The sequence below is a fragment of the Salmo salar genome, chromosome 20 (genome assembly GCF_965601325.2).
Source record: "Salmo salar chromosome 20, fSalSal1, whole genome shotgun sequence".
NCBI lineage: Eukaryota > Metazoa > Chordata > Actinopteri > Salmoniformes > Salmonidae > Salmo > Salmo salar.
This window is the reverse complement of record NC_138310.1, coordinates 34,892,245-34,919,034: the sequence shown is the minus strand read 5'-3', so window position 1 is coordinate 34,919,034 and position 26,790 is coordinate 34,892,245. Positions and strand designations below refer to the sequence as shown.

The window sequence follows — 26,790 nt, the reverse complement described above, 5'->3', positions numbered from 1 at the left end:
TGCAAGTGTTGTTACACGTGGTCTGCCACTGCGAGGACAATCAGCTGTCCATCCCGTCTCACTGTAGCGCTGTCTTAAGCATCTCACAGTATGGACATTGCAATTTATTGCCCTGGCCACATCTGCAGTCCTCATGCCTCCTTGCAGCATGCCTAAGGCATGTTCACGCAGATGAGTAGGGACCCTGGACATCTTTCTTTTGGTGTTTTTCAGAGTCAGTAGAAAGGCCTTTGGTGTCCTAAGTTTTCATAACTGTGACCTTAATTGCCTAACCTCTGTAAGCTGTTAGTGTCTTAATGACCGTTCCACATGTGCATGTTCATTAATTGTTTATGGTTCATTGAACAAGCATGGGAAACAGTGTTTAAACCCTTTACAGTGACGATCTGTGAAGTTAATTGGATTTTTACGAATTATCTTTGAAAGAGGGACGTTTCTTTTTTTGCTGAGTTTAGTACCCTCCAAGCTCGTTATTAAGCTCGGGGCCCTAGGTCTGAACCCCGCCCTGTGCAGCTGGGGCCTGGAGTTCCTGACGTGTCGCCGCCAGGTGATGAAGGTAGGAAACAACACCTCCACTTCGCTGATCCTCAACACAGGGGCCCCACAAGGGTGCATGCTCAGCCCCCTTCTGTACTCCCTGTTTACCCATGACTGCGTGCCCACGCACGCCTCCAACTCAATCATCAAGTTTGCAGACAACACAACAGTAGTAGGCCTGATTACCAACAATGACGAGACAGCCTACAGAGAGGAGGTGAGGGCCCTGGGAGTGTGGCAGGAAAATAACTTCTTACTCAATGTCGACAAAACAAAGGAATGGATTGTGGACTTCAGGAAACAGCAGAGGGAGCACGCCTCTATCCACATCGATGGGACCGCAGTGGAGTACGTGGACATTTGCTAGTTCCTCGGCGTACACATCACTGACGATCTGAAATGGTACACCCACACAGACAGTGTGGTGAAGAAGACACAACAGCGCCTCTTCAACCTAAGGAGCCTGAAGAAACCCCCCACAAACATTTTTACAGATGCGCAATTATTTGCATCCTGTCGGGCTGTATCACCGCTTGGTACAGCAACTGCACCGCCCGTAACCACAGGGCTCTCTAGAGGGTGGTGCAGTCTGCCCAACGCATCACCGGGGGTAAACTACCTGCCCTCCAGGACACCTACAGCACCCGATGTTACAGGAAGGCCAAAAAGATCATCAAGGGCAACAACCACCCGAGCCACTGCCTGTACACCACGCTATCATCCAGAAGGCGAGGTCCTTACAGATGCATCAAAGCTTGGACCGAGAGACTGAAAAATAGCTTCTATCATTACGCCATCCGACTGTTAAATATCCATCATTAGGCTGCTTCTACCCGGTTACGTCACCCTGCACCTTAAAGGCTGCTGCCCACTGGCCACTTTCATAATGGAACACTAGTCACTTTAATTATGTTTACATATTCTTGCTTTACTCATCTCATATGTACAGTTGAAGTCGGAAGTTAACGTACACCTTAGCCAAATACATTTAAACTCAGTTTTTCACAATTCCTGACATTTAATCCTAGTAAAAATTCCCTGTCTTAGGTCAGTTAGGATCACCAGTTTATTTTAAGAATGTAAAATGTCAGAATAATAGTAGAGAGAATGATTTATTTCAGCTTTTATTTCTTTCATCACATTCCCAGTGGGTCAGAAGTTTACATACACTCAATTAGTATTTGTTAGCATTGCCTTTAAATTGTTTAACTTGGGTCAAACGTTTCGGGTAGCCTTCCACAAGCTTCCCACAATAAGTTGGGTGAATTTTGGCCCATTCCTCCTGACAGAGCTGGTGTAACTGAGTCAGGTTTGTAGGCCCCCTTTCTCGCACACATTTTTTTCAGTTCTGCCCACAAATTTTCTATAGGACTGAGGTCAGGGCTTTGTGATGGCCACTCCAATACCTTGACTTTGTTGTCCTTAAGCCATTTTGCCACAACTTTGGAAGTATGCTTGGGGTCATTGTCCATTTGGAAAACCCGTTTGCGACCAAGCTTTAACTTCCTGACTGATGTCTTGATATGATGCTTCAATATTTCAACATAATTTTCCTGCCTCATGATGCCATCTATTTTTGTGAAGTGCACCAGTCCCTCCTGCAGCAAAGCACCCCCACAACATGATGCTGTCACCCCCGTGCTTCACGATTGGGATGGTGTTCTTCGGCTTGCAAGTGTCCCCCTTTTCCTCCAAACATAACGATGGTCATTATGGCCAAACAGTTCTATTTTTGTTTCATCAGACTAGAGGACATTTCTCCAAAAAGTATGATCTTTGTCCCCATGTGCAGATGCAAACCGTAGTCTGTCTTTTTTATGGCGGTTTTGGAGCAGTGGCTTCTTCCTTGCTGAGCGGCCTTTCAGGTTATGTCGATATAGGACTCGTTATACTATGGATATACATACTTTTGTACCTGCTTCCTCCAGCATCTTCACAAGGTCCTTTGCTGTTGTTCTCGGATTGATTTGCACTCTTCGCACCAAAGTACGTTCATCTCTAGGAGACAGAACACGTCTCCTTCCTGAGCGGTATGACGGCTGAGTGACCATGATTACAAACATACCAAGCATATACATGTACGGTGCATTCTGACAAGAAGTGTGGTTTCCGTTCACATTCGTGTTCCTGTTTTGGTTTTATGTCTCACAATCCTGACAGGGGAATAGTTGTTATGCTGAAGTCATGAAATAATATGCATTCAACTCAGTGATCAAATTACTCTGACTACAAGTCCCTACTGCAATGTTGGGCAGTTGCTAGCAAATGGAATATACATTTTTTTGTTTGTTTAACTGTGAGAAAAGCTCTACTTCCTCTCACTGTTATTACTTCACTTTCAATTTCATGTTTATTTTTTTAAGTGTGGTTTGTGATCTCTAACTCCACTCCTCCCTTCCTCTCTTATATGTCCTGTTTGAAAGTTTAATATTATGACTCTGTTACTGTATGTCAGTTGTCATATGTGGAATGTAGGTTTTCATCAACTATAACTCTTATGGCTAGCGTTATTTGTTATGTATTATAACTGAGTAAGGAAGTATAACAGAGTAAGAAAATCACACATTGACCTTTTTGGGTTCAGCTAGAATGATAAAATAGTATTAACAGAGCAGGGTGGACACTAGAAGAACAAGGAATTTTGGATGGAAGTTGGTCGCCTATAACACCATGTTTTCAGAGCCACCAGTGGTGTAAAGTACTTAAGTAGTACTTTTAAGTATTTTTACTTAAGTTGTTTTTTTGGCTATCTGTACTTTACTTTACTATTTATATTTTTACCAACTTTTACTTTTACTTCACTACATTCCTAATGAAAATAAAGTACTTTTTACTCCTTACATTTTTCCTGACACCTAAAAATACTTGTTATATTTTGACAGGAAAATGGTCGAATTCACACACTTATCAAGAGAACATATATGGTCATCCCTACTGCCTCTATTCTGGTGCTCACTAAACACAAATGCTTTGTTTGTAAATTATGTCTGAGTGTTGGAGTGTGCCCCTGGATATTCATCAATAAAAACATAAGAAAATTGTGTCATCTGGTTTGCTTAATATAATTAATTTTGAAATGGTTTATACTTTTACTTTTGATACTTAAGTACATTTGAGCAATTCCATTTACTTTTAATACTTAGGTATATTTAAAACCAAATACTTTTAGACTTTTACTCAAGTAGTATTTTACTGGGTGACTTTCACTTTTACTTTCGTCATTTTCTATTACGGTGTCTTTACTTTTACTCAAGTATGACAATTGAGTACTTTTTCCACCACTGAGAGCCACCATATACTGACCATTGGTGACGGTAAACGCAGACTGGGACCACATTGTTTGAGTTTTGGAGCCTGTTGAATGGCTGCCAAATTGTCCTAAAATGTTACATTTCATATTGTGTGTTTTTTTTGTTTTCAACCCCTTCTATATGCTTGATGCTTAATCGAAAGGCAGACTATGGTCATATACTCATTAGACTAGCTACTGTCATAGTAGGCATGGGTGAAAAGAAAAGTAAAAGTAAATGGCTGAATATGAATATATAATTTACAAGACTCTACAATTGAGTAGTAGAAGTTTAAATGGTATAGGCGAGGTGTACGTTTTTCCCTTTCACCTTGGAAGTCTGATCCCATCATCAAATACCCATCACTCAAATACAGTGACGTAAGGCCACGACGTCAAAGGGTCTGTTCTGTTGACTTCCAGATAGGGGTAGTGTGGGGAAGTGTCACCCGACCCGACCAGCAGACTGCAGTGAAAGCGTGAGAGACCAGACCAGGGAAAATAAAGAATATCGACTAAAAGAAAGATAGAAACTAACTATAATCAACTACAAATCAACTACTATCTGAAAGCCACCTTGGATAAACGCAACGTTTGTTCTGACACAAAGGTTTATGCCAAGACGCTCCTCTCAATGCATTGGGTTCGGTGACAGCTTTGGACAGGAATAGAGATAGTGACGGGAGAACAATGGTAAGTTTATATATTTTTCCCTTTCAGCAAATTAAAGAATAAAAAATAGTATATTAATATGTTTATGTTTTCATCATTTCGTTTCTGCACCTCTATTGCACACACGGTACCTGTAGGCTCAGAAGCGTTTTTTTGTTGTTGTCACACTACGTTAAGCTACAGCCTTGCGTTGAATTACATTAGACCGTTTTCCCACATTGATTGGCTGATGTTATGGAAAATACACCGTATTTAAAGACCGTGTGCTACAGTCATAATATTGCCGTTTTTATTTTATTTTATTTTTGGTTTTCATTTATGAGAGATCATACACAATTCAAACAAATTCATGCGAATAGATTCTTTTATACAGACCCATGTGAGTTTTTATGAAAATGGTTTGTGAGTGTCATTAGGTCAGGTTAATAAGTTAGAGTAGCACTCAATCAACCAAACTTAAATGGTTAGATATGTTTTATTATGCTAGTAGATGAGATTACTATGTGTATTCTGTGGATAACAGTTATAGACCCAGGTCTGTTAGTCTATCCTATAAATATCTGTAGTCCATAAGCAGACTGTCCCTGTCCGCTTGATTGAACTAGACATGTAAAAATACATATTGTCGATTTGTGAGAGGGGGTTTCCTTAGCTAAATGCCAGGTACTCTGTTGAGGCTGGAGTGAGTGAGGAAGGGAGTGAAGGGAGGAAGGAAGCAAGGATGAGAACTGGAAAAGGCAGCAGTTCCTGTGTTAATATTTTGTCGCCGGTTGATTTTTAAACACAGACTATTTCTCAGCTATGAAAACTAAAACAGTGAAACGCATTTCCAATCCAATTTAACCAAAGCAATCCAGTAGCCTATTCACCATATAACAGCTGTAATAGTGAATACAAATGGGAAAGAAATGTACCTTTCATTATAGCTTGTATAACCAGTAATGTATAACAGATAGTCCTAACTTGTCACTACGAGGCCACTGAACTAGTGTTCTAACCTGGCCATATCTCATTCCGGTTCTGTGAGTCTAAAAGGGTGTTATTGACAGTGAGATATGGACTCACCAGAGTCACTGAGATTGTACTTGTTTTGTTTGCTCTCTTGGTTTCCTGTAAGTGTCAGCGCAGTCAGCATCCTTGACTTCTGAAACACTCACTTCCCTGTCCGGCACAGAGGGAAAAAGGTCAGGGATAGTCCCGTCAGGATATAAATTATGTTATGTTCAGTCTATTATTATACTGCCTAAATATCCTGTTTTAAGTAGGCCTTCTTATTCACCTACAGTACATGTAGGCCTGAATCCTATCTTGAGATTTGTGAGTTTCTGTTCAAGCCTTCATTTACATTTACATTTACGTCATTTAGCAGACGCTCTTATCCAGAGCGACTTACAAGCCTTCCATTGATATCAATCAATGTATTTACCTGAAAGTTAAGTGAAGCGTGCACATCTCAGAGTTAGGATGTGGCCGCTATAGTAGATTTTGGTGGCATGCAAGAGTGTCATTGTCACAGTGGGTTTCCCAACCTTTGTTGCCCCAGGCTAAAGTGGTTATTTGTTTGTAAAGCTGTAGCGTGCCGCCATGTTCCTCCAGATAGTCAGTGCTTACAGTAAACAGAACCCTCAAAGTCATCCAGATGTCCAGGCTCACCTGCCCCAGTTCAGTTGTTGGCCGTCATCTTCCTGTTCTGTCCTGTTTTCCCCTGTGGAAGCTTAATTGGCAGGGTAGCCTAGTGGTTAGAGCATTGGACTAGTAACTGAAAGGTTGCAAGTTCAAATCCCCAAGGTACAAATTTGTCGTTCTGCCCCTGAACAAGGCAGTTAACCCACTGTTCCTAGGCCGTCATTGAAAATACGATTTTTTTTTTTACCTGACTTGCCTAGTGAAATATATATATATATATATATTTTTTAATCTCTCAGCCATTATGACTAATAATTCATGTTAATGTGAACAATGCACTGTTATTAACCACTGCATAGGTTACACAATATAAAATATCACCTTTAACATGGTAACACAAAGATGGGGACAGATGTTGAAAAAATATGTGTGAGCTATTCATTGTGTCAATCAATGTGTCCGTACCTGCCCCTATTCAAATAAACCATACATCAAGGGCACAAAATCAGAAGTGGTTCCAACTAAGTCCTGTGGCCTTACCAGGATGTATCTTCCATTAACCTCAACTTGTTCGTTGTGTGTTCAGGAGAATGGGAAGAACCGCCTGCAGCAGGCCCAGGATGAGGTGGAGGAGGTGAAGGTGATCATGCTAGATAACCTCAACAAGGCTGCCGAGAGGTCAGGCAAGCTGGGAGATCTTGATAACAGGGCAGACGAACTTCTGGAGAAGGTGATTGTTGTACTTTATGGGTGCTCCCCAAATGGCACCGTATTCTTCGATAGTCTACTACCTTTGAAAAGGGCCTATAGGGCTCTGGTCAAAAGAAGTGCACTATATCGGGAATAAGGTGCCATTTGGGACGTACCCTAAATTAAGAGGCGTAATAAGAGACGTCTTAATGGAACCAAATCATGACTTAATACAAAACACAAACATAATTTGAAGATACTGACTTTGAAGGCCGTACTTTGATGATTGCAATGCTATAATACTGGTAAAACCTTAGGTGCGTTTCAGAGAGACACAATAGCACAAAAGGTTTCTCCTTTGGAATTCTCCTTTGGTGTGTCTCATGGTAGTTTTCCAATGTTCCATGGTTCCATACGAGTCCAGGGAATAGCCAGGAAATGTCATATTGCTGTCTATAAATACACGTTAGGTGGAGTTGGAGGCGAAAAATAATGGACAATTTACATCCTGATTGTGGTTTGCAGTGATATTTTTAGAAAGGTATTTCCTATTGTTGTAAGATTAATGAAAACCACTGGTCTCCCTCTGTATTAAGAGAGGGGTGTCCAGGACGTGCCACAGGGCGCATGTCCGTCCTGGTCAACCCTGGGGTCAATCAACCAGGTCACAGTGTTCCCACATCACTCCCCAGCCAGGCCAGCTGGGGAGTTATGTGTTATGTTATGTTACAACCTTATTCTAAAACATTATTATTATTTTTTTAATCTCATCAATCTACGCACAATACCTCATAATGACAAAGCAAAAACAGGTTTTTAGAAATACCTTCTTTACATAAGTATTCAGACCATTTGCTATGAGATTTGAAATTGAGCTCAGGTGCATCCTGTTTCCATTGATCATCCTTCAGATGTTTCTACAATTTGATTGGAGTCCACCTGTGGTAAATTCAATTAATTGGACATGATTTGGATAGGGCACACACATCTATATTATGTCCCACAGTTGACAGTGTATCTCAGAGCAAAAACCAAGCCATGACGTCAAAGCAATTGTCCGTAGAGCTCCAAGACAGGATTGTGTCGAGGCACAGATATGGGGAAGGGTACAAAAAAATGTCTTCAACATTGAAGGTCCCCAAGAACACAGTGGCCTCCATTTTTCAATGGAAGAAGTTTGGAACCATCAAGACTCTTTCTAGAGCTGACCGCCCGGCCAGACTGAGCAAGTGGGAAAGAAGGGCCTTGTTCAGGGAGATGACCAAGAGCCCAATGGTAACTCTGACAGAGCTCCAGAGTTCCTCTGTGGTGATGGGAGAACCTTCCAGAAGGAAAACCATCTCTGCAGCACTTTACCAGTCAGGTCTTTATGGTAGAGTGGCCAGACAGAAGCCACTCCTCAGTAAAATGCACATGACAGCCCCCTTGGAGTTTGCAAAAAGGAACATAAAGGACTCTCAGACCATGAGAAACAACATTCTCTGGTCTGACGAACCAAGTTTGAACTCTTTGGCCTGAATGCAGTCACGCCTGGAGGAAACCTGGCACCATCCCTACAGTGAAGCATGGTGGTGGCAGCATCATGCTGTGGGGACGTTTTTCAGCAGCAGGGACTGGGAGACTAGTCAAGATCAAGGGAATGATGAACGGAGCAACGTACAGAGAGATCCTTGATGAAAACCTGCTCCAGACCACTCAAGACCTCAGACTAGGGAGAAGGTTCACCTTCCAACAGGACAATAACCCTAAGCACACAGCCAAGACAACGCAGGAGTGGCTTCGGGACAAGTCTATAAATGTCCTTGAGTGGCCCAGACAGAGCCCGACCTTGAACTCAATCGAACATCTCTGGAGAGACCTGTAGATAGCTATGCAGCGACACTCCCCATTCAACTTGACAGAGCTTGAGAGAATCTGCAGGTGTGCACAGCTTGTAGCGTCATACCCAAGAAGACTCAAAGCTTTAATCGCTGCCAAAGGTGCTTCAACAAAGTACTGAGTAAAGGGTCTGATTACTTATGCAAATGTCTATTTCATTTTTTTTTTATTTTATAAATTTGTAAAAAATTGTTTTTGATTTGTCATTATGGGGTGTTGTGTGTAGATTGATGAGGGGAAAAAAACTAATATAATACATTTTAGAATAAGGCTGTAATGTAACAAAATGTGGAAAAGTCAAGGGCTCTGAATACTTTCCAAATGCGCTGTAGGTCTCTGAGAACGCACTGAGCGGCTGACTGTGGCTGAGCCCCAAATTACACCCTATTCCCTATATAGTGTACTACTTTTGACGTGGCTCTGGTCAAAAGTAGTGCACTATATAGGGAATAGGGTGCCATGTTGGACACAGGCATAGTTCTTTGAGGACTTGCTGGCCGGCTGACTGGTTCACTTGGATTAACAAAACATCAGTGCCAAGAAAAAAAACACCAGTCTAGATTCTTTGGAAAAAACATTGAGAAAGTAGTGTGCACTGTAACTAAAAACTTCTGTCTATCGAATTGTCAGGAAATGGTGGGTTTCATGACATAATGGTTTCTTTCTGGAGTTTAAAATATATACAATGCAGCGCAGCCTCAATTGCAGATATATAGAATTCCCCCCCCCCCTCCATATTCAGACAGATATAGAAGCATAGGGTCTTGGCATGAACATCGGACTAAGTTTTAACATCTTATGATGATGTGTTTTCAGAGTAAAGCTTTCTCAAAATCTGCTCGGAAAGTGAAACAGCAGAAGTGGTGGGAACACATGAAGATGAAAGTGTTGCTGACTGGCGTAGGGGTTGTCATGGCAGCCATCATCATTGGGATTATTGTATGGTCAGCATCTGGACCTGACGACGGTGAGCAACCTGCTGCAGGGCAACCCACCTCAGGGCCTTAGGATCCAAGACTGTCTGTCAGAGCAAAGGACATGGAAGAAATTAAGATGGAGGATGGAGATGGACACAGGGGCAGGCGAGACCTCAGAGGAAATAAGAGGAAATAAGGAGTCAGTCAAGACAGAAATAGTGGAGGGATATTTTCTAGCCTGGTCCCAGATCTGTTTGTGCTTTTGTCAAATACATTGCTGTCATTGTCAAGCCAAACATTTGGCATGATAATGAGTGACAAGGAGTTGGCATGATGATGGCACAAACAGACTGGCACTCAGGCTGTAGGTTTTCCACCTGAGCTCAAACTAGGTTTTGTGGGTTGACTTTTCTGAACTATGCAATCTGTGATATTGTTTGTTTTTAGAGGCATTTCAGGCTCTGTGATCTGTGTGTAGATCGTTGAATGAAATGGTACCATCACCAGCTCTGCTGCTTCCCCATTCAGTATCGTCTTCAACTGGCCCTAGTTGGTCAGGCTCACTGGTTTCACATTCATACTCAGAAATGCTTCAGCCTCACCATAAAATTTGGTATAGGTGAATGTTTTGTCAATTCAAATTAAACATATTGTGCCTTTGGAATGTAACAAATCCCCATTGGATGAATTGTGTGACCGTTTCAAAGTATTCCATTTAAGCTGTAAGGGGACATCACATAATTACATTTCTCATGAAATGTTATGAGTAATTTCTTATCATAATTTCATTCTTCGTTTTTACGGTCAAAAGAAATATATGAAAATGAACTTAATTTTGATATGTACATAAAACACGGTTATGTTTAAGGCCAATTTGGGCAATGCAGTGTGAATATTTATATTTCATTTTTCATTCATTGTCTTACAGGTAATCAATGTGTATAGTATCAAAAAACAGTGCTGAGAAATCACATATCTTCAGTTGTCCAATATCTGTTTTTTATATTTGTGACAGACTTCCCTTCCCCTTTTGTTGTTTACTCTTGACTTACTAGTATTTGAAATATATATGTAAAACTGTAGTGCATTGTAAAATAAAAGGAATTGACCAGATATATCTGCAGAGAATCTTTATTTTGAATTGTGTGTACAACTGACAGTTGTTGTGTGTACAATTTACATTTGTACACCATAAAGTTACTTTTTATTTGAGAGAGAGAGAGAGAGAGATTCCGAAAAAGGTCCAGTTACCAGGACTACAAATTCCATCTAGACACACAAAAACTATGCATACCTCGGCCTAAACATCAGCACCACAGGTAACGTCCACAAAGCTGTGAATGATATGAGACAAGGCAAGAAGGGACTCTGCATGCAGAATTCTGCAAAAACATCCTCCATGTATAACGTAAAACACCAAATAATGCATGCAGAATTAGGTCGATACCCGCTAATTATCAAAGCCATCACCAACAGAGAGATGAACCTAGAGAATAGTCCCCTAAGCAATCTGGTCCTAGGGCTCTGTTCACAAACACAAACAGACCCCACATAATCCCAGGACAGCAACAAAACTAGACCCAACAAAATCATGAGAAAACAAAAAGATAATTACTTGACACATTAGAAACAATTAACAAAATAAAATATCAAATTAGAATGCTATTTGGCCCTAAACAGAAAGTACACAGTGGCAGAATACCTGACCACTGTGACTGACCCAAAATTAAGAAAAGCTTTGACTATGTACAGACTCAGTGAGCATGGCCTTGCTATTGAGGGAGGCCGCCGTAGGAAGACCTGGCTCTCAAGAGAAGACAAGCTATGTGCAACAAAATGAGGTGGAAACTGAGCGGCACTTCCTAACCTCGTGCCAAATATATTACCATTTTAGAGACACATATTTCCCTCAGATTACACAGATCCACAAAGAATTAGAAAACAATCCAATTTTGATAAACTCCCATATCTACTTTGTGAAATAGCACAGTATGCCGTCACAGCAGCACGATTTGTGACCTGTTGCCACAAGAAAAGGGCAACGGTGAAGCACAAACACCATTGTAAATACAACCCATATTTATGTTTATGTATTTTCCTTTTTGTACTGTAACTATTTGCACGTCGTTACAATGTACATAGCCATAATATGATATTTGATATGTCTCTATTCCTTTGGAACTTTTGTGTGTGTAATGTTTACTGTTCATTTTGTATTGTTTATTTCACTTTTATTTATTATATATTTGACTTGCTTTGACAATGTAAACATATGTCTCCCATGCCAATAAAGCCCTTTGAATTGAATCGAGAGAAAGAGAGAGATCCTGAACCCCACCCACACCTAATGTGTGATAGGATGGAAAAAAGCCACGTGATGGTGCATTGTCATACCCGGTAGACAGTGTGGTGTAGCTAGCTGGCTAGTTGCTGCACATTTCAGGTTATGACAAAACACAGGTAATGTAAGTAAACTTTTGTGTGACTTTAATTTGATGTCGCAGTATAGCACAGTGTATTCACGGACATTTCTGTGTATTCGACAATTGGGCTAAAACAGCACAATGAGAGAGTGGTTGAGCAGTATTGGGGTTAGCTAAATGAATTAGCTAACTGTGTAGCTAGCTAGCTTGCTAACGTTATTGAATCAACTCGAGATCGGAAGGTAGCTTGGGCTTTGAGTGTCATTTTGCTCAATCTCTTTTTAGTAAATTCAAAAAGAGTCAAATGAAATTAGCTTAATGGTTAGCTAATGTGGCTAAGGAAAATAGTTTGTTTGACGTTCCACAGATTGGTAATCTGAAGATGGCTTCTTATTTTGATGAGCATGACTGTGAACCAACGAATCCCGAAGAACAGTACCGTCAGAATGCACTACTAGAACTGGCCAGGTGAGATTCAAACATCTACCTAACTAACTAACAACCCAAGTGATGCAACAAACTATAGTCTGTATTTTGTATCCAATATCCTACATTAACTGTCTGCCACTGAGAGACTGACATCGAAGATGTTTTATAACTAAATCAAGACAGACCACAGCCTGTCGTTTCCAATGGGAACAGATTAGTCACAGTGTACAGAACAAGCAATATGGGCAGAGCCAAGCACGAGCTAGCGAGATCCTATTGGCGCGTTCTAAGTTCAGTTAGGGAACACCTCTTCTGTGGAGTTTTCGTGTGCTGTAACTCAATTCGCCTTTGCACTCCTTCTAAACAACGCAATTTTTTACAACTTTTGCAAAGGGTAACGTGTACAAAACTTAATCCACTCTGTTCATAACAGATTTTAGTTTAGGGAACAGAACTTTGAGATCATTTTTTTTCATCGATGAGAAAATTTGCAGAATGTCGGCTAAAATCTATCTTGTTCCATCTTCTGCCGGGCTTCTTCTCACTACAATATTTGGTAATGAGTGGAAACGCCAAGCAGATGCTTCACATTTATACATCTGGTGAAATATCTATCTCATTGATCTATCTGTGCAGACATTGCCTGTTATTTTTCTTCGGTGGGGTTTATCAACGGTTATGGTGCCTTACCACCACCTACTGTTACATTGCCTGTTGACCTCTGTGTAGGTCTTTGATGCAGGGCCTCGACATTGACTCGGGAGCGTTTGACCTATCGGACTGGGACCAGCGTCTTCCTCCCCCAGCTGCTAAAACAGCTGTCCAAACCTTACCTGTGGTTGTCATATCCCCAGAGCAAGCAGGTGAGTCCTGCTGCACTAATAAGCTACCCTCAAGCTAATTACCTGTGAAAAACATTTGGGAATTATAGGCTACTATCAAAATACTATGCTGTCTCACTTGGTACCCAATTTCATTATAATTGCACACACGACTACCTCTGTAGTCTGAAAGTGTAGTCAATTGTCTGTGTGTGATTGAACTCGCTCTCTTCCCCCCTCATCTAGACAAAGGGCTGAAGTGTCCTGTGTGTCTGCTGGAGTTTGAGGAGCTGGAGACAGTGAGGGAGATGCCCTGCAAACACCTCTTTCACTCTGGATGTATCCTGCCCTGGTTAGGGAAGGTGAGGGCCTGGCCACTGAATCGTCACACACACACACAGATACATTTTTCACATATAGGTTTGATGGTATGTACAAATGAATGTACTAATTACCTGAACACAGTGCACAACACATAAAGAACAGCCCATACAAATGCATTTAACAGATTCACTACATGGAACAACAGTCACCCCCCCAAAAAAAAAATCTAAAGGAAGCTTGTTCTGAAGTGTCTGTCCTATATCTGAAAGATAAAAGAAAGATCAGGAAACATGATTATTTCTATGTATTTAACCCCTTATTTTCATCACTAAACAGTCTACATATATACAGTGCATTCGGAAAGTATTCAGACCCCTTGACTTTTTCCACATTTTGTTACGTTCCAGCCTTAAACTAAGATGTATGAAATTGTTTTTTCCCCTCATCAATCTACACACAATACCTCATAATGACAAAGCAAAACGTTTTATATTATACAGATATACCATTTACAAAAGTATTCAGACCCTTTAATCAGTACTTAGTTGAGCACCTTTGGCAGTGACTACAGCCTTGAATCTTCTTGGGTATGACTGTACAAGCTTGGCACACCTGTGTTTGAGGAGTTTCTTCCATTCTTCTCTGCAGATCCTCTCAAGCTCTGTCAGGTTGGATGGGGAGCGTTGCTGCACAGCTATTTTCAGGTCTCTCTATGGATGTTTGATCAGGTTCAAGTCCGGAATCTTGTTTCTCATGGTCTGAGAGTCTTTAGGTGCCTTTTTGGCAAACTCCAAGCGGGCTGTCATGTGCCTTTTACTGAGGAGTGGCTTCTGTCTGGCCACTACCATAAAGGCCTGATTGGTGGAGTGCTGCAGAGATGGTTGTCCTTCTGGAAGGTTCTCCCTTCTCCACAGAGGAACTCTGGAGCTCTGTCAGTGACCATCGGGTTCTTGGTCACCTCCCTGACCAAGACCCTTCTCCCCCGATTGCTCAGTTTGGCCGGGCGGACAGCTTTAGGAAGAGTCTTGGTGGTTCCAAACATCTTCCATTTAAGAATGATGGAGGCCACTGTGTTCTTGGGGACCTTCAATTCTGCAGAAATGTTTTGGTACCCTTCCCCAGATCTGTGCCGTGACACAATCCTGTCTCGGAGCTCTACAGACAATTTCTTCGACCTCATGGCTTGGTTTTTGCTCTGACATGCACTGTCAACTGTGGGACCTTATATAGACAGGTGTGCCTTTCCAAATCATGTCCAATCAATTGAATTTACCACAGTTAGACTCCAATCAAATTATAGGAATCAATGGAAACAGGATGCACCTGAGCTCAATTTCGAGTCTCATAGCAAAGGGTCTGAATACTTATATGTCATATTTCAGTGTTCTTTTTTTTGAATGAATTTGCAAAAATGGCGTTTTAGATTAAGGCTGTAACGTAATAAAATGTGGAAAAAGGGAAGTGGTCTGAATACATTACGATTGCATCGTATAGTGTACTTCCATACATTTTTTCAACTGGTACAGGGGGACCGTCAGACAAGTCTTGTGAGGGTGTCCTAGCGTAAAACAACAGACATGTTCGTGCGAGTCTCACCTTTCCACAGAGGGGTCATATTAGTGTGTAAACTGTTAGGACGCTACAGGCAGAAGTTGGCAGATCGGCTGTGCCAACTTAAGACAAGTCCCAAGACGCTTGTGGGGATCATAGATCAAAACAAAGAACACCCTCGTCTTCGTGAGAGTCATCTTTCCATAGATGGGTCATAATAGTTTGCCTAACCGTGCCGACGCTACAGACGATTTTGTGAGAAGACCGATTTTTGGTAAGTCCCATGGTCTGACAAACCCCGCTCTCTCTGTCAACTTTCACTTTGGCGGATGTGGTGGACTGAGATTCATCCAATGCAACAAAAAAAAACATATCTCTAGCTTAAACTGGTGGATTTTTATGGGGATTGTTTCATTATTCTTATTTAGATTTCCGCAGGGCGCGGATCTTATGGGGTTAACAAGTGACATCAATAAGGGATCATAGCTTTCACCTGAATAATCTGTCATGGAAAGAGTTCATAATGTTTACTACACTCAGTGTATAACATTTACGTCATTTAGCAGATGTTCTTATCCAGAGCGACTTACAGGAGCAATTAGGGTTAAGTGCCTTGCTCAAGGGCACTTCCAACAGATTTTTCACCTAGTCAGCTTGGGGATTCGAACCAGTTACCTTTTGATTACTGGCCCAACGCTCTTAACCACTAGGCTATAACCGTTGAAGAATCCCTCTAACTCTTGCTGTCTATCATCACAGACAAATTCTTGCCCGCTATGCCGTCTCGAGCTACCAACCGACAATCCAGAGTATGAAGAGTTCAAGAAGGACAAGGTGGGTGTGGAACTAGGGTATCAGTCATTATCCTGGGAAATCGAATTCAAAGTGCTTTTCCCTTTTAGAGTTGAAACTTGATATGTGTCTCAAATGGCACCCTATTAACTTTGTAGTGGTCTATGGGCCGTGGTCAAAATAAGTAGTGAACTGGATAGGGAATAGGGTGCCATTTGGGACACAGAAATGGTCAGCGTCAACCCGTTACTAAATGGAGCATTTCTGTCTGTTACAGGACAGGAGAAAACAGAGGGAACACAGACTGGAAGATCTGCATGGAGCCATGTACACATAACGGCTCAGAGCACACTGCTTATTGCTGATTTCACCTTTCTAGCGTTGGGTCGCAATAGAATTACGAATTGACAAAAGCTGCAAATAATATTATGTAGCTATTATGTTTTATGTACTGTAAATATGTCAGTTTTAAATACAGTCAATTGTACAAAGACCCATTTTGTGATACAGATTCAAATTATGGATGATCATTATACAATGAAAGGAATACTGAGACAGTTGAGTCCGTTTGAACTCTCTACATTCACTGCCTTAACACATCATAGCATTTCTTCCTTTTCCCCAAGACACAATACATTTACCAAAACAGATGATTAAATGGCTTTTCATGGCATATGTTTTGCTGGCATCACAATATTTATCAGACTTTAAATTCAATCTGTTTATAGTGTTGATTGCTTTGGCATCAGCATTAAAGGCCCAGTGCAGTCAAAATTCTGTTTCCTGTGTTTTGTATCATTTTGTACAACAGCTGATGAAACACAATTTTTAATTTTTTTTTAATCAGTGTTATTGGTTATAGTTGCTGGTTAAAAATACAATCTACACAGGACTTTCTAATCAGTAGGTTTGTATGGGCAGGAGTTCTGGTTTTCCATGGTGACATCACCATGCGGTAAATTGGATAATAGACCAATAACAAAGAGTTCCAAACCTCAATTTGAATAACTGCTAGTTTTCAGTTTTCCCCTCTCCACTCAGACCACTTCCAGACAGTCCTAGCAAATGTCTTGCTTGAGAAATAGTTGTTTGCTAAAAAAAAATATTTTGGTCGATTTTAATGTACTACAGTAAAATACTTAATTGTTATATTGATATAAATATGATATTGATATAAAAATGGCTGCATTGGGCCTTTAACATCCTACCCTGGTATAGGGTATTGAAGAAAGCTTAAGGAACACCACTCAGTACACACTCTGTGAAAATACACTGAACAAAAATAGAAACACAGCATGCAACAATTTCAAAGATTTTACTGCGTTACAGTTTATATAATGACATCAGTCAATTTAAATAAATGAGGCCCTAATCTATGGATTTCACATGATTGGAAAACAGACGGGCATCTGTTGGTCAGATACCTTAAAAAGAATAGTGGGGTGGATCAGAAAACCAGTCAGTATCTGGTGTAACCACTATTTGCCTCATGCAGCACGACACGTCTCCTTCGCATAGAGTTGATCAGGCTGTTGATTGTGGCCTGTGGAATGTTGTCCCACTCCTCTTCAATGGCTGTGCGAAGTTGCTGGATATTGGCGGGAACTGGAACACGCTACGTACACGTCAATCCAGAGCATCCCAAACATGCTCAATGGATGACATGTCTGGTGAGTATGCAGGCCATGGAAGAACTGGGACGTTTTCAGCTTACAGGAACTGTGTAGAGATCGTTGAGACTTGGGGCCATGCATTATCCAGCTGAAATATGAGGTAATGGCGGTGGATGAATGGCATGACAATGGGCCTCAGGATTTCATCACGGTATCTCTGCATTCAAATTGCCATCAACAAAATGCAATTGTGTTCATTGTCCGTGGTTTATGCCTGTCCATACCATAACCCCACCACCACGGGGCTCTCTGTTAACAAAGTTGACATCAGCAAGCCGCTCGCCCAAATACATGCTGTCTGCTATCTGCCCGGTACAGTTGAAACCGGGATTAATTCGTTAAAACACACTTCTCCAGCATGCCAGTGGCCATCAAAGATGAGCATTTGCCCACTGAAGTCGGTTACAATGCCGAACTGCAGTCAGGTCAAGACCCTGGTGAGGACGATGAGCACACAGATGAGCTTCCCTGAGATGGTTTCTGACAGTTTGTGCAGAAATTCTTCTGTTGTGCAAACCCACAGTTTCAGCAGCTTTCCTGGGTGGCTGGTCTCAGGCGATCCCGCAGGTGAAGAAGCCGGATGTGAAGGTCCTGGCGTGGTTACATGTAGTCTGTGGTTGTGAGGCCGGTTGGACGTACTGCTAAATCCTCTAAAACAATGTTGGAGGTCGACCCCCCCCCCCCCCCCCCCCCGCTCCCAGCTGTGCCCTGGACACCATTTGTGAATTGATCGCCCCCCATCTAGCCTCAGAGTTTGTTCTGTTAGGTGACCTAAACTGGGATATGCTTAACACCCCGGCAGTCCTACAATCTATGCTAGATGCCCTCAATCTCACAGAAATCATCAAGGAACCCACCAGGTACAACCCTAAATCCGTAAACATGGGCACCCTCATAGACATTATCCTGACCAACTTGCCCTCCAAATACACCTCCGTGGTTTTCAATCAGGATCTCAGCGATCACTGCCTCATTGCCTGTATCCGCTATGGGTCCGCGGTCAAACGACCACCCCTCATCACTGTCAAATGCTCCCTAAAACACTTCTGCGAGCAGGCCTTTCTAATCAACCTGGCCCGGGTATCCTGGAAGGATATTGACCTCATCCTGTCAGTGGAGGATGCCTGGTCATTCTTTAAAAGTAATTTTCTCACCATCTTAGATAAGCATGCCCCATTCAAAAAATGCAGAACTAAGAACAGATATAGCCCTTGGTTCACTCCAGACCTGACTGCCCTGGACCAGCACAAAAACATCCTGTGGCGGACTGCAATAGTATCGAATAGTCCCCGCGATATGCAACTGTTCAGGGAAGTCAGGAACTAATATACCCAGTCAGTCAGGAAAGCAAAGGCTAGCTTTTTCAAGCAGAAATTTGCATCCTGTAGCTCTAACTCCAAAAAGTTTTGGGACACTGTAAAGTCCATGGAGAACAAGAGCACCTCCTCCCAGCTGCCCACTGCACTGAGGCTAGGTAACACGGTCACCACCGAGAAATCCATGAAAATCGAAAATTTCAATAAGCATTTCTCAACGGCTGGCCATGCCTTCCTCCTGGCTACTCCAACCCCGGCCAACAGCTCCCCCCCCCCCCCCCCCGCAGCTACTCGCCCAAGCCTCCCCAGCGTCTCCTTCACCCAAATCCAGATAGCAGATGTTCTGAAAGAGCTGCAAAACCTGGACCCGTACAAATCAGCTGGGCTAGACAATCTGGACCCTCTCTTTCTAAAACTATCCATCGCCATTGTTGCAACCCCTATTACCAGCCTGTTCAACCTCTCTTTCATATCGTCCGAGATCCCTAAAGATTGGGAAGCTGCCGCGGTCATCCCCCTCTTCAAAGGGGGTGACACCCTAGACCCAAACTGTTACAGACCTATATCCATCCTGCCCTGCCTATCTAAAGTCTTCGAAAGCCAAGTTCATAAACAGATCACTGACCATTTCGAATCCCACCATGCCTTCTCCGCTGTGCAATCCGGTTTCCAAGCCGGTCACGGGTGCACCTCAGCCACGCTCAAGGTACTAAACGATATCATAACCGCCATCGATAAAAGACAGTACTGTGCAGCCGTCTTCATCGACCTGGCCAAGGCTTTCGACTCTGTCAATCACCGTATTCTTATCGGCAGACAATAGCCTTGATTTTTCTAATGACTGCCTTGCCTGGTTCACCAACTACTTTGCAGACAGAGTTCAGTGTGTCAAATTGGAGGGCATGATGTCCGGACCTCTGGCAGTCTCTATGGGGGTACCACAAGGTTCAATTCTCAGGCCGACTCTTTTCTCTGTATATATCAATGATGTCGCTCTTGCTGCGGGCGATTCCCTGATCCACCTCTACGCAGACGACACCATTCTGTATACTTCTGGCCCTTCCTTGGACACTGTGATAACTAACCTCCAAACGAGCTTCAATGCCATACAACACTCCTTCCGTGGCCTCCAATTGCTCTTAAACGCTAGTAAAACCAAATGCATGCTTTTCAACCGTTCACTGCCCGCACCCGCCCGCCCGACTAGCATCACCACCCTGGACGGTTCCGACCTTGAATATGTGGACAACTATAAATTCCTGGGTGTCTGGTTAGACTGTAAACTCTCCTTCCAGACTCATATTAAACATCTCCAATCCAAAATCAAATCTAGAATCGGCTTTCTATTTCGCAACAAAGCCTCCTTCACTCACGCAGCCAAACTTACCCTAGTAAAACTGACTATCCTACCGATCCTCGACTTCGGCCATGTCATCTACAAAATAGCTTCCAATACTCTACTCAGCAAACTGGATGCAGTCTATCACAGTGCCATCCATTTTGTTACCAAATCACCTTATACCACCCACCACTGCGACCTGTATGCTCTAGTCGGCTGGCCCTCGCTACATATTCGTCGCCAGACCCACTGGCTCCAGGTCATCTATAAGTCTATGCTTGGTAAAGCTCCGCCTTATCTCAGTTCACTGGTCACAATAACAACACCCACCCGTAGCACACGTTCCAGCAGGTATATCTCACTGATCATCCCCAAAGCCAACACCTCATTTGGCAGTTCTCTGCGGCCAGTGACTGGAATGAATTACAAAAATCGCTGAAGTTGGAGACTTTTATTTCCCTCACCAACTTTAAACATCAGCTATCTGAGCAGCTAACCGATTGCTGCAGATGTACATAGTCCATCTGTAAATTACCCACCCAATCTACCTACCTCATCCCCATACTGTTTTTATTTACTTTTCTGCTCTTTTGCACACCAGTATCTCTACTTGCACATCATCATATGCTCATTTATCACTCCAGTGTTAATCTGCTAAATTGTAATTATTCGCTCCTATGGCCTATTTATTGCCTACCTCCTCATGCCTTTTGCACACACTGTATATAGATGTTCTTTTTTTCTACTGTGTCATTGACTTGTTTATTGTGTTATTGGCTTGTTTATTGTTTACTCCATGTGTAACCTTGTGTTGTTGTCTGTGTCACACTGCTCTGCTTTATCTTGGCCAGGTCGCAGTTGTAAATGAGAACTTGTTCTCAACTAGCCTACCTGGTTAAATAAAGGTGAAATAAAATTTAAAAAATACAATTACATTCTCTGGTAACAGCTATGGTGGACATTCTTGCGTCTGCATGCCAATTGCACGTTCCCTCAAAACTTGAGACATCTGTGGCACTATATTGTGTGACAAACTGCACATTTTAGAGTGGCCTTTTATCGTCCCCAGCATTAAGGTGCACCTGTGTAATAATCATGCTGTTTAATCAGCTTCTTGATATGCCACACCTGTCAGGTGGATGGAATATCTTGTTAAAGGAGAAACTCACTAATAGGTATGTACAGTGCATTCGGGAAGTATTCAGAACCCTTGACTTTTTCCACATTTTGATACAGCCTTATTCTAAATTGGATGAAATAGTTTTTTCCACTCATCAATCTAAACACAATACCCCATAATGACAAACGAAAAACAGGTTTTTAGAAATGTTTGCAAATTAATAAAAAAATACAAAGGTGAAATATCACATTTGCACAACTCTTCAGACCTTTCACGCAGAGGTTTCTCCCATCTCCACAGAGGAACTCTGGAGCTCTGTCAGAGTGACCATCGGGTTCTTGGTCACCTCCCAAAGGCCTTTCTCCCCTGATTGCTCAGTTTGGCTGAGCGGCCAGCTCTAGGAAAAGTCTTGGTGGTTCCAAGCTTCTTCCATTTAAGAATGATGGAGGCCACTGTGTTCTTGGGGACCTTCAATGCTGCAGAAATGTTTTGGTACACTTCCCCAGATCTGTGCCTCGACACAATCCTGTCTCAGAGCTCTACAGACAATTTCTTCGACTTCATGGCTTCGTTTTTGCTCTGACATGCACTGTCAACTGTGGGACCTTACATAGACAGGTGTAGCATGGGTCCTCAGATCCTCAAAAGGTTCTACAGCTGCACCATCGAGCGCATCCTGACTGGTTGCACCACTACCTGGTATGGCAACTGCTCGGCCCCCGACCACAAGGCACTACAGAGGGTAGTGCGTACGGCCAAGTACATCACTGGTGCCAAGCTTCCTGCCATCCAGGACCTCTATACCAGGCGGTGTCAGAGGAAGGCCCTAAAAATTGTCAAAGACTCCAGCCAGCCTAGTCGTAGACTGTTCTCTCTGCTAACGCACGGCAAGCGGTACCGGAGCGTCAAGTCTAGGTCCAAGAGACTTTGAAACAGCTTCTACCCACAAGCCATAAGACCCCTGAACATCTAATCAAACGGCCACCCAGACTTTTTGCATTGCCCCTCCCCCCCTTTACACCTACTCTCTGTTATCATCTATGCATAGTCACTTTAATAACTCTAGCTACATGTACATATTACCTAAACTAACCGGCGCCCCTGCACGTTGACTCTGTACACCCCCCCCCCCCCCCCGTACATAGTCTCGCTATTGTTATTTTACTGCTGCTCTTTAATTACTTGTTGCTTTTATTTCTTATTCATTTATTTTTAACTGCATTGTTGGTGAAGGGCTCGTAAGTAAGCATTTCACTGTAAGGTCTAACCTATTGTATTCGGCGCATGTGACTAATAACATTTGATTTGATTTTGTGGGCCTTTCCAAATCATGTCCAATCAATTGAATTTACCACAAGTGGACTCCAATTAAGTTGTAGAAATAGGATGCACCTGTGCTCAATTTGAAGTCTTATAGCAAAGGGTCTGAAACCTTATTTACGTAAGTTATACGTTTTTATCTGTCATAAATTTGCAAAAATGTCTCAACCTGTTTTTGCTTTGTCATTATAGGGTACTGTGTGCAGATTGAAATGTTTTATTTAATCAATTTTAGAATAAGGCTGTAACGTAACAAGTGGAAAAAGTCAAGGGGTCTGTATATTTTCCGAATGCGCTGTAAATACATTTGTGCAAACAGTGACAGAAATAAGCTTTTTGTGCGTATGGAACATTTCGGGAATCTTTTGTTTCATCTCATGAAACATGGGACCAACACTTTACATGTTGCATTTATATTTTTATTCAGTATAGATTAAGGACCAATCTCACAGCTGTGGTTTTTCTCAGGTCCTCTTGAGCCGAACTGTAAAACCACTCAATCTCATTTCCTCAAATATTAAAAACATTTGATATAGTCATGTTATATTTACCCAAAAGAAGATAATGATCCAGCTTTTTTCGCACACAACGACCCAAGGGTGGTTATAAAGCATGTACAGCATTGTTGGTCTGGTTGGCCAAACTGGTTTATGCTTCATGTCCATTCGTAAGCATATGACAAAATAACCGCTGACTACTGTGATTGAGTCCTTAAAATAGACAGTTGTTCTGACATGCTAACGGTACTTAACTATTTCAAGGCAGGGTTAATTGTTCTGCCATATTTCTCTGACTACAATGAAGGGATGTCTTGTAAAGTACACAAGTAAAATAATTGAGGAAAGGTAGCCTCAAAACCAGAGTGATCTTGCAATATCACACATTGCAGTTAGTCTGGTTTCACAAGGCTAGAGGAGAGGAGCAGTAATGTTCGAGAAGTTGATGTTCTGGGCTCAAGGGAAGGCCTAACGTTGATTTGCCTGTATTTGTCAGACCCAGCCTCTTCAACCATGCCAAGTGGTCTGACGCACCAGGGTAACCCTTGGTAGCTACAATGCAATAAAGAGTTGTGAGTCAACTTATGCAATATTGATTAAATAGACATTTTCAGTGGGTAGTCTGCCAAGCCATCCAACTGATTTTTCTGAGAGGATGCAGCTGACACTCATCCCAGATCAGTGAAGTCAAAACAAACCATTTGCCAATCTTCTGCCCAAGAATAAACCATACAAGAGCAGATAATTTGCTTATAATTCAATTTTATTTCATATTTGAATATAAATCTGACAAAATAAAATTGGTAAATGATAGATAAGCATACACCTTGAGACAATTTATAAAAGAAAATGCTTTGTTTGCTTTTTTGGGGGGGGGGGGGGGTAATCATCTTTCCTCTCAGAGAGAAGAATTCAGTAAAATACATGTTTTACATAGACATTTTATAATCTTTGAAAACTATATCTTTCAAGACATTTGATCTGCATTGGTGTTAGTCTTTTGCAACTGGAATTGGTATTCTCACAAAAAACACAACTAAAAAAAGTTACAATAAGTGCAGGAATTGGAACAAAAAAGTACATAAATGCCATTTTATCATGTTTTGGCCTTGTCTACTATAAAGAGAAATGTTTACACAGAATAGTTCCAATCCCGTGTAGGTACATTTTCATCAAAGCTGCCGATTGAAGTCTAACCTTGATACTAAGTTACAGTATGGTGAAATACATCACGAAATAAAATATTTGAAGAAAAAAAAGAAAAAACTTTGGCTGGTAGAGAACGAGGGGGAAAAAAGCCAACAGAATCAAACTGAGTGGACTTACACTGGAGCTATAGAATTTTTACATCAGAAACTACCAGTATGCTTTCATTTTGTATTTTCTGTGTGGCCTGGCTGTTTTATAACATAGCCAACCCACCAAATTCCAGAGTAGATTCCTATCTTTTTTGGAAAGAAGAATAGGAAATACCAGCTACGCATCTGCTCAGCATCTGCCTTGGAACAACAAGTCCACTCACAATCACAGAGGTAGCTGACATGAAGAAAACAATAAAACGTTTAAAATAGTTTTGTTGGCTGAAACACCATTCAGTGATTGGTATATTTTCAACTGTACAATACAGACACACAATGGCCCAACAGAAAATACTGGGTTAGTGATAATGTCATAGATCACTAATGTTATAGGGGCCTACCCCCTAAAAATGTATTTTTTTTAATTTCAGGAAATCCATAGGCATATAAAGTTCTTTATACATTTGCGTAAAGAAATCTGCCAGTGAAGCCCCTGGGCAGTTGGGGCCCATTTCAATTGAAACCCCTTAAACATAGGCCCCAGGGACTTTGCTATTAATGACTTGCATTTGATTTCTCTCTACGGAGACAATCATTGGCCTCAAGGTGGCGCTGGTTAATTACAGAAATAAAAATGTTTTCTCCTGGTGACCCTCACCTGGGGCATATTTGGTTGGTAGTCAGTCAAAGTTGAGAGGTTTATTCTGAACCATTTCAACTCATTACACTTGAGAAATACATAAGGTTATATTGAAAGGGGAACCTGATCCTAGAGCAGCACTCTACTCAGACTAGAGGGCGACCGATTAAAAATCGGCATGGCTGATTAATTAGGGCCGATTTCAAGTTTTCATAACAATCGGTAATCGGCATTTTTGGACGCCTATTACATTGCATTCCACGAGGAAACTGCGTGGCAGGCTGACCACCTGTTACGTGAGTGCAGCAAGGAGCCAAGGTAAGTTGCTTATCTAGCATTAAACTTATCTTATAAAAAAACAATCTTCACATAATCACTAGTGAACTACACATGGTTGATGATATTACTATGTGAACTAGCTTGTCCTGCGTTGCATATAATCAATGCGGTGCCTGTTAATTTATCATCGAATCCCAGCCTACTTCGCCAAACGGGGGATGATTTAACAAAAGCGCATTCGAAAAAAAAGCACAATCGTTGCACAAAATGTACCTAACCATAAAACATCAATGCCCCTCTTAAAATCAATACACAAGTATATTTTTTAAACCTGCATATTTAGTTAAAAGAAATTCATGTTAGCAGGCAATATTAACTAGGGAAATTGTCACTTCTCTTGTTCATTGCACAAAGTCAGGGTATATGCAACAGTTTGGGCCGCCTGGCTCGTTGCGAACTAATTTGCCAGAATTTCACATAATTATGACATAACAGTGAAGGTTGTGCAATGTAACAGCAATATTTAGAGACTTAGGGTTGCCACCCGTTCGGTAAAATACGGAACGGTTCTGTATTTCACTGAAAGAATAAACGCATTATTTAAACCAAATTGAGCATGTTTCATTATTTATTTGAGACTAAATAGATTTTATGTATTATATTAAGTTAAAATAGAAGTGTTCATTGTTCATTCAGTATTGTTGTAATTGTCATTATTTATAAAATAAAAAAAACTCAGTACTGGCTTTTTTTGGACATCCAATAAATCGGTATCGACGTTGAAAAAAATCATAATCGGTCGACCTCTATCTGAGACGCTCTATAAATACATGCCGTGATCTCAACATGTACAGTATCTCACTCAGCACATTAATAACAGGCTTTGAGAAGTCTTATGGCGATTGTATTGCCCACAGTATCCAAATCAGGCTTCCAAGGAACCAGCCTGGAATCCATCTATTTTCTTTCTCTCTGCATTTTTGGGAAGGGCCTGTAAAGTAAGCATTTCACTGTTAGTCTATACCGGCTGTTCACAAAGCATGTGACATAAAATTTGACTTGAAATAGTAGATATCCCTATAATAAACATGTTTTTTTTCTTCCAAATAGGACAGTTCAATGAGTCATATTTGCACCTTTCAAAATGGATTGTAGCCAGTGGAGGCTGCTGAGGGGAGGATGGCTCATAATGGCTGGAACGGAAGTAATGGAATGGCAAACTCCTGGAAACCATGTTCGATACCATTCCACTCAAGCCATTACCACAAGCCCACCCACCCCAATTAAGGTGCCACCAACCTGTGATTGTAGCCTATCAGTTGACTTACTTATAATCGTGTACATTACATGTTGTACTAT

The 26,790-nt window shown here is 41.6% G+C and overlaps 2 protein-coding genes across 3 annotated transcripts; both read left to right on the top strand.

The window, feature by feature from the left end:
- The first annotated feature begins 4,248 nt into the window (after nucleotides 1-4,248).
- Nucleotides 4,249-10,172, top strand: vamp5 (vesicle-associated membrane protein 5). The gene is made up of 3 exons (XM_014161661.3): nucleotides 4,249-4,519; nucleotides 6,711-6,854; nucleotides 9,509-10,172. Exons 1-3 carry the CDS (start codon nucleotides 4,517-4,519, stop codon nucleotides 9,698-9,700), a joined length of 339 nt encoding a protein of 112 aa, XP_014017136.1. The 5' UTR covers nucleotides 4,249-4,516; the 3' UTR covers nucleotides 9,701-10,172.
- Nucleotides 10,173-11,917: 1,745 nt separating this feature from the next.
- rnf181 (ring finger protein 181) lies at nucleotides 11,918-16,723 on the top strand. 2 transcript variants are annotated; one of them, XM_014161603.2, is made up of 6 exons: nucleotides 11,918-12,069; nucleotides 12,400-12,500; nucleotides 13,191-13,324; nucleotides 13,529-13,644; nucleotides 15,917-15,991; nucleotides 16,227-16,723. In XM_014161603.2, exons 2-6 carry the CDS (start codon nucleotides 12,415-12,417, stop codon nucleotides 16,284-16,286), a joined length of 471 nt encoding a protein of 156 aa, XP_014017078.1. In that variant the 5' UTR covers nucleotides 11,918-12,069; nucleotides 12,400-12,414; the 3' UTR covers nucleotides 16,287-16,723.
- The last annotated feature ends 10,067 nt before the right edge of the window (nucleotides 16,724-26,790 follow it).

Bases quoted from the DNA above. Each gene is read 5' to 3' on its own strand.
- vamp5 (XM_014161661.3), top strand. The intron at 6,855-9,508 runs GTGATTGTTGTA...ATGTGTTTTCAG, and splicing joins CAGACGAACTTCTGGAGAAG to AGTAAAGCTTTCTCAAAATC.
- rnf181 (XM_014161603.2), top strand. From the start codon at position 12,415: ATGGCTTCTTATTTTGATGAGCATGACTGTGAACCAACGAATCCCGAA. The intron at 12,501-13,190 runs GTGAGATTCAAA...ACCTCTGTGTAG, and splicing joins GCACTACTAGAACTGGCCAG to GTCTTTGATGCAGGGCCTCG. The intron at 13,325-13,528 runs GTGAGTCCTGCT...CCCCTCATCTAG, and splicing joins CATATCCCCAGAGCAAGCAG to ACAAAGGGCTGAAGTGTCCT.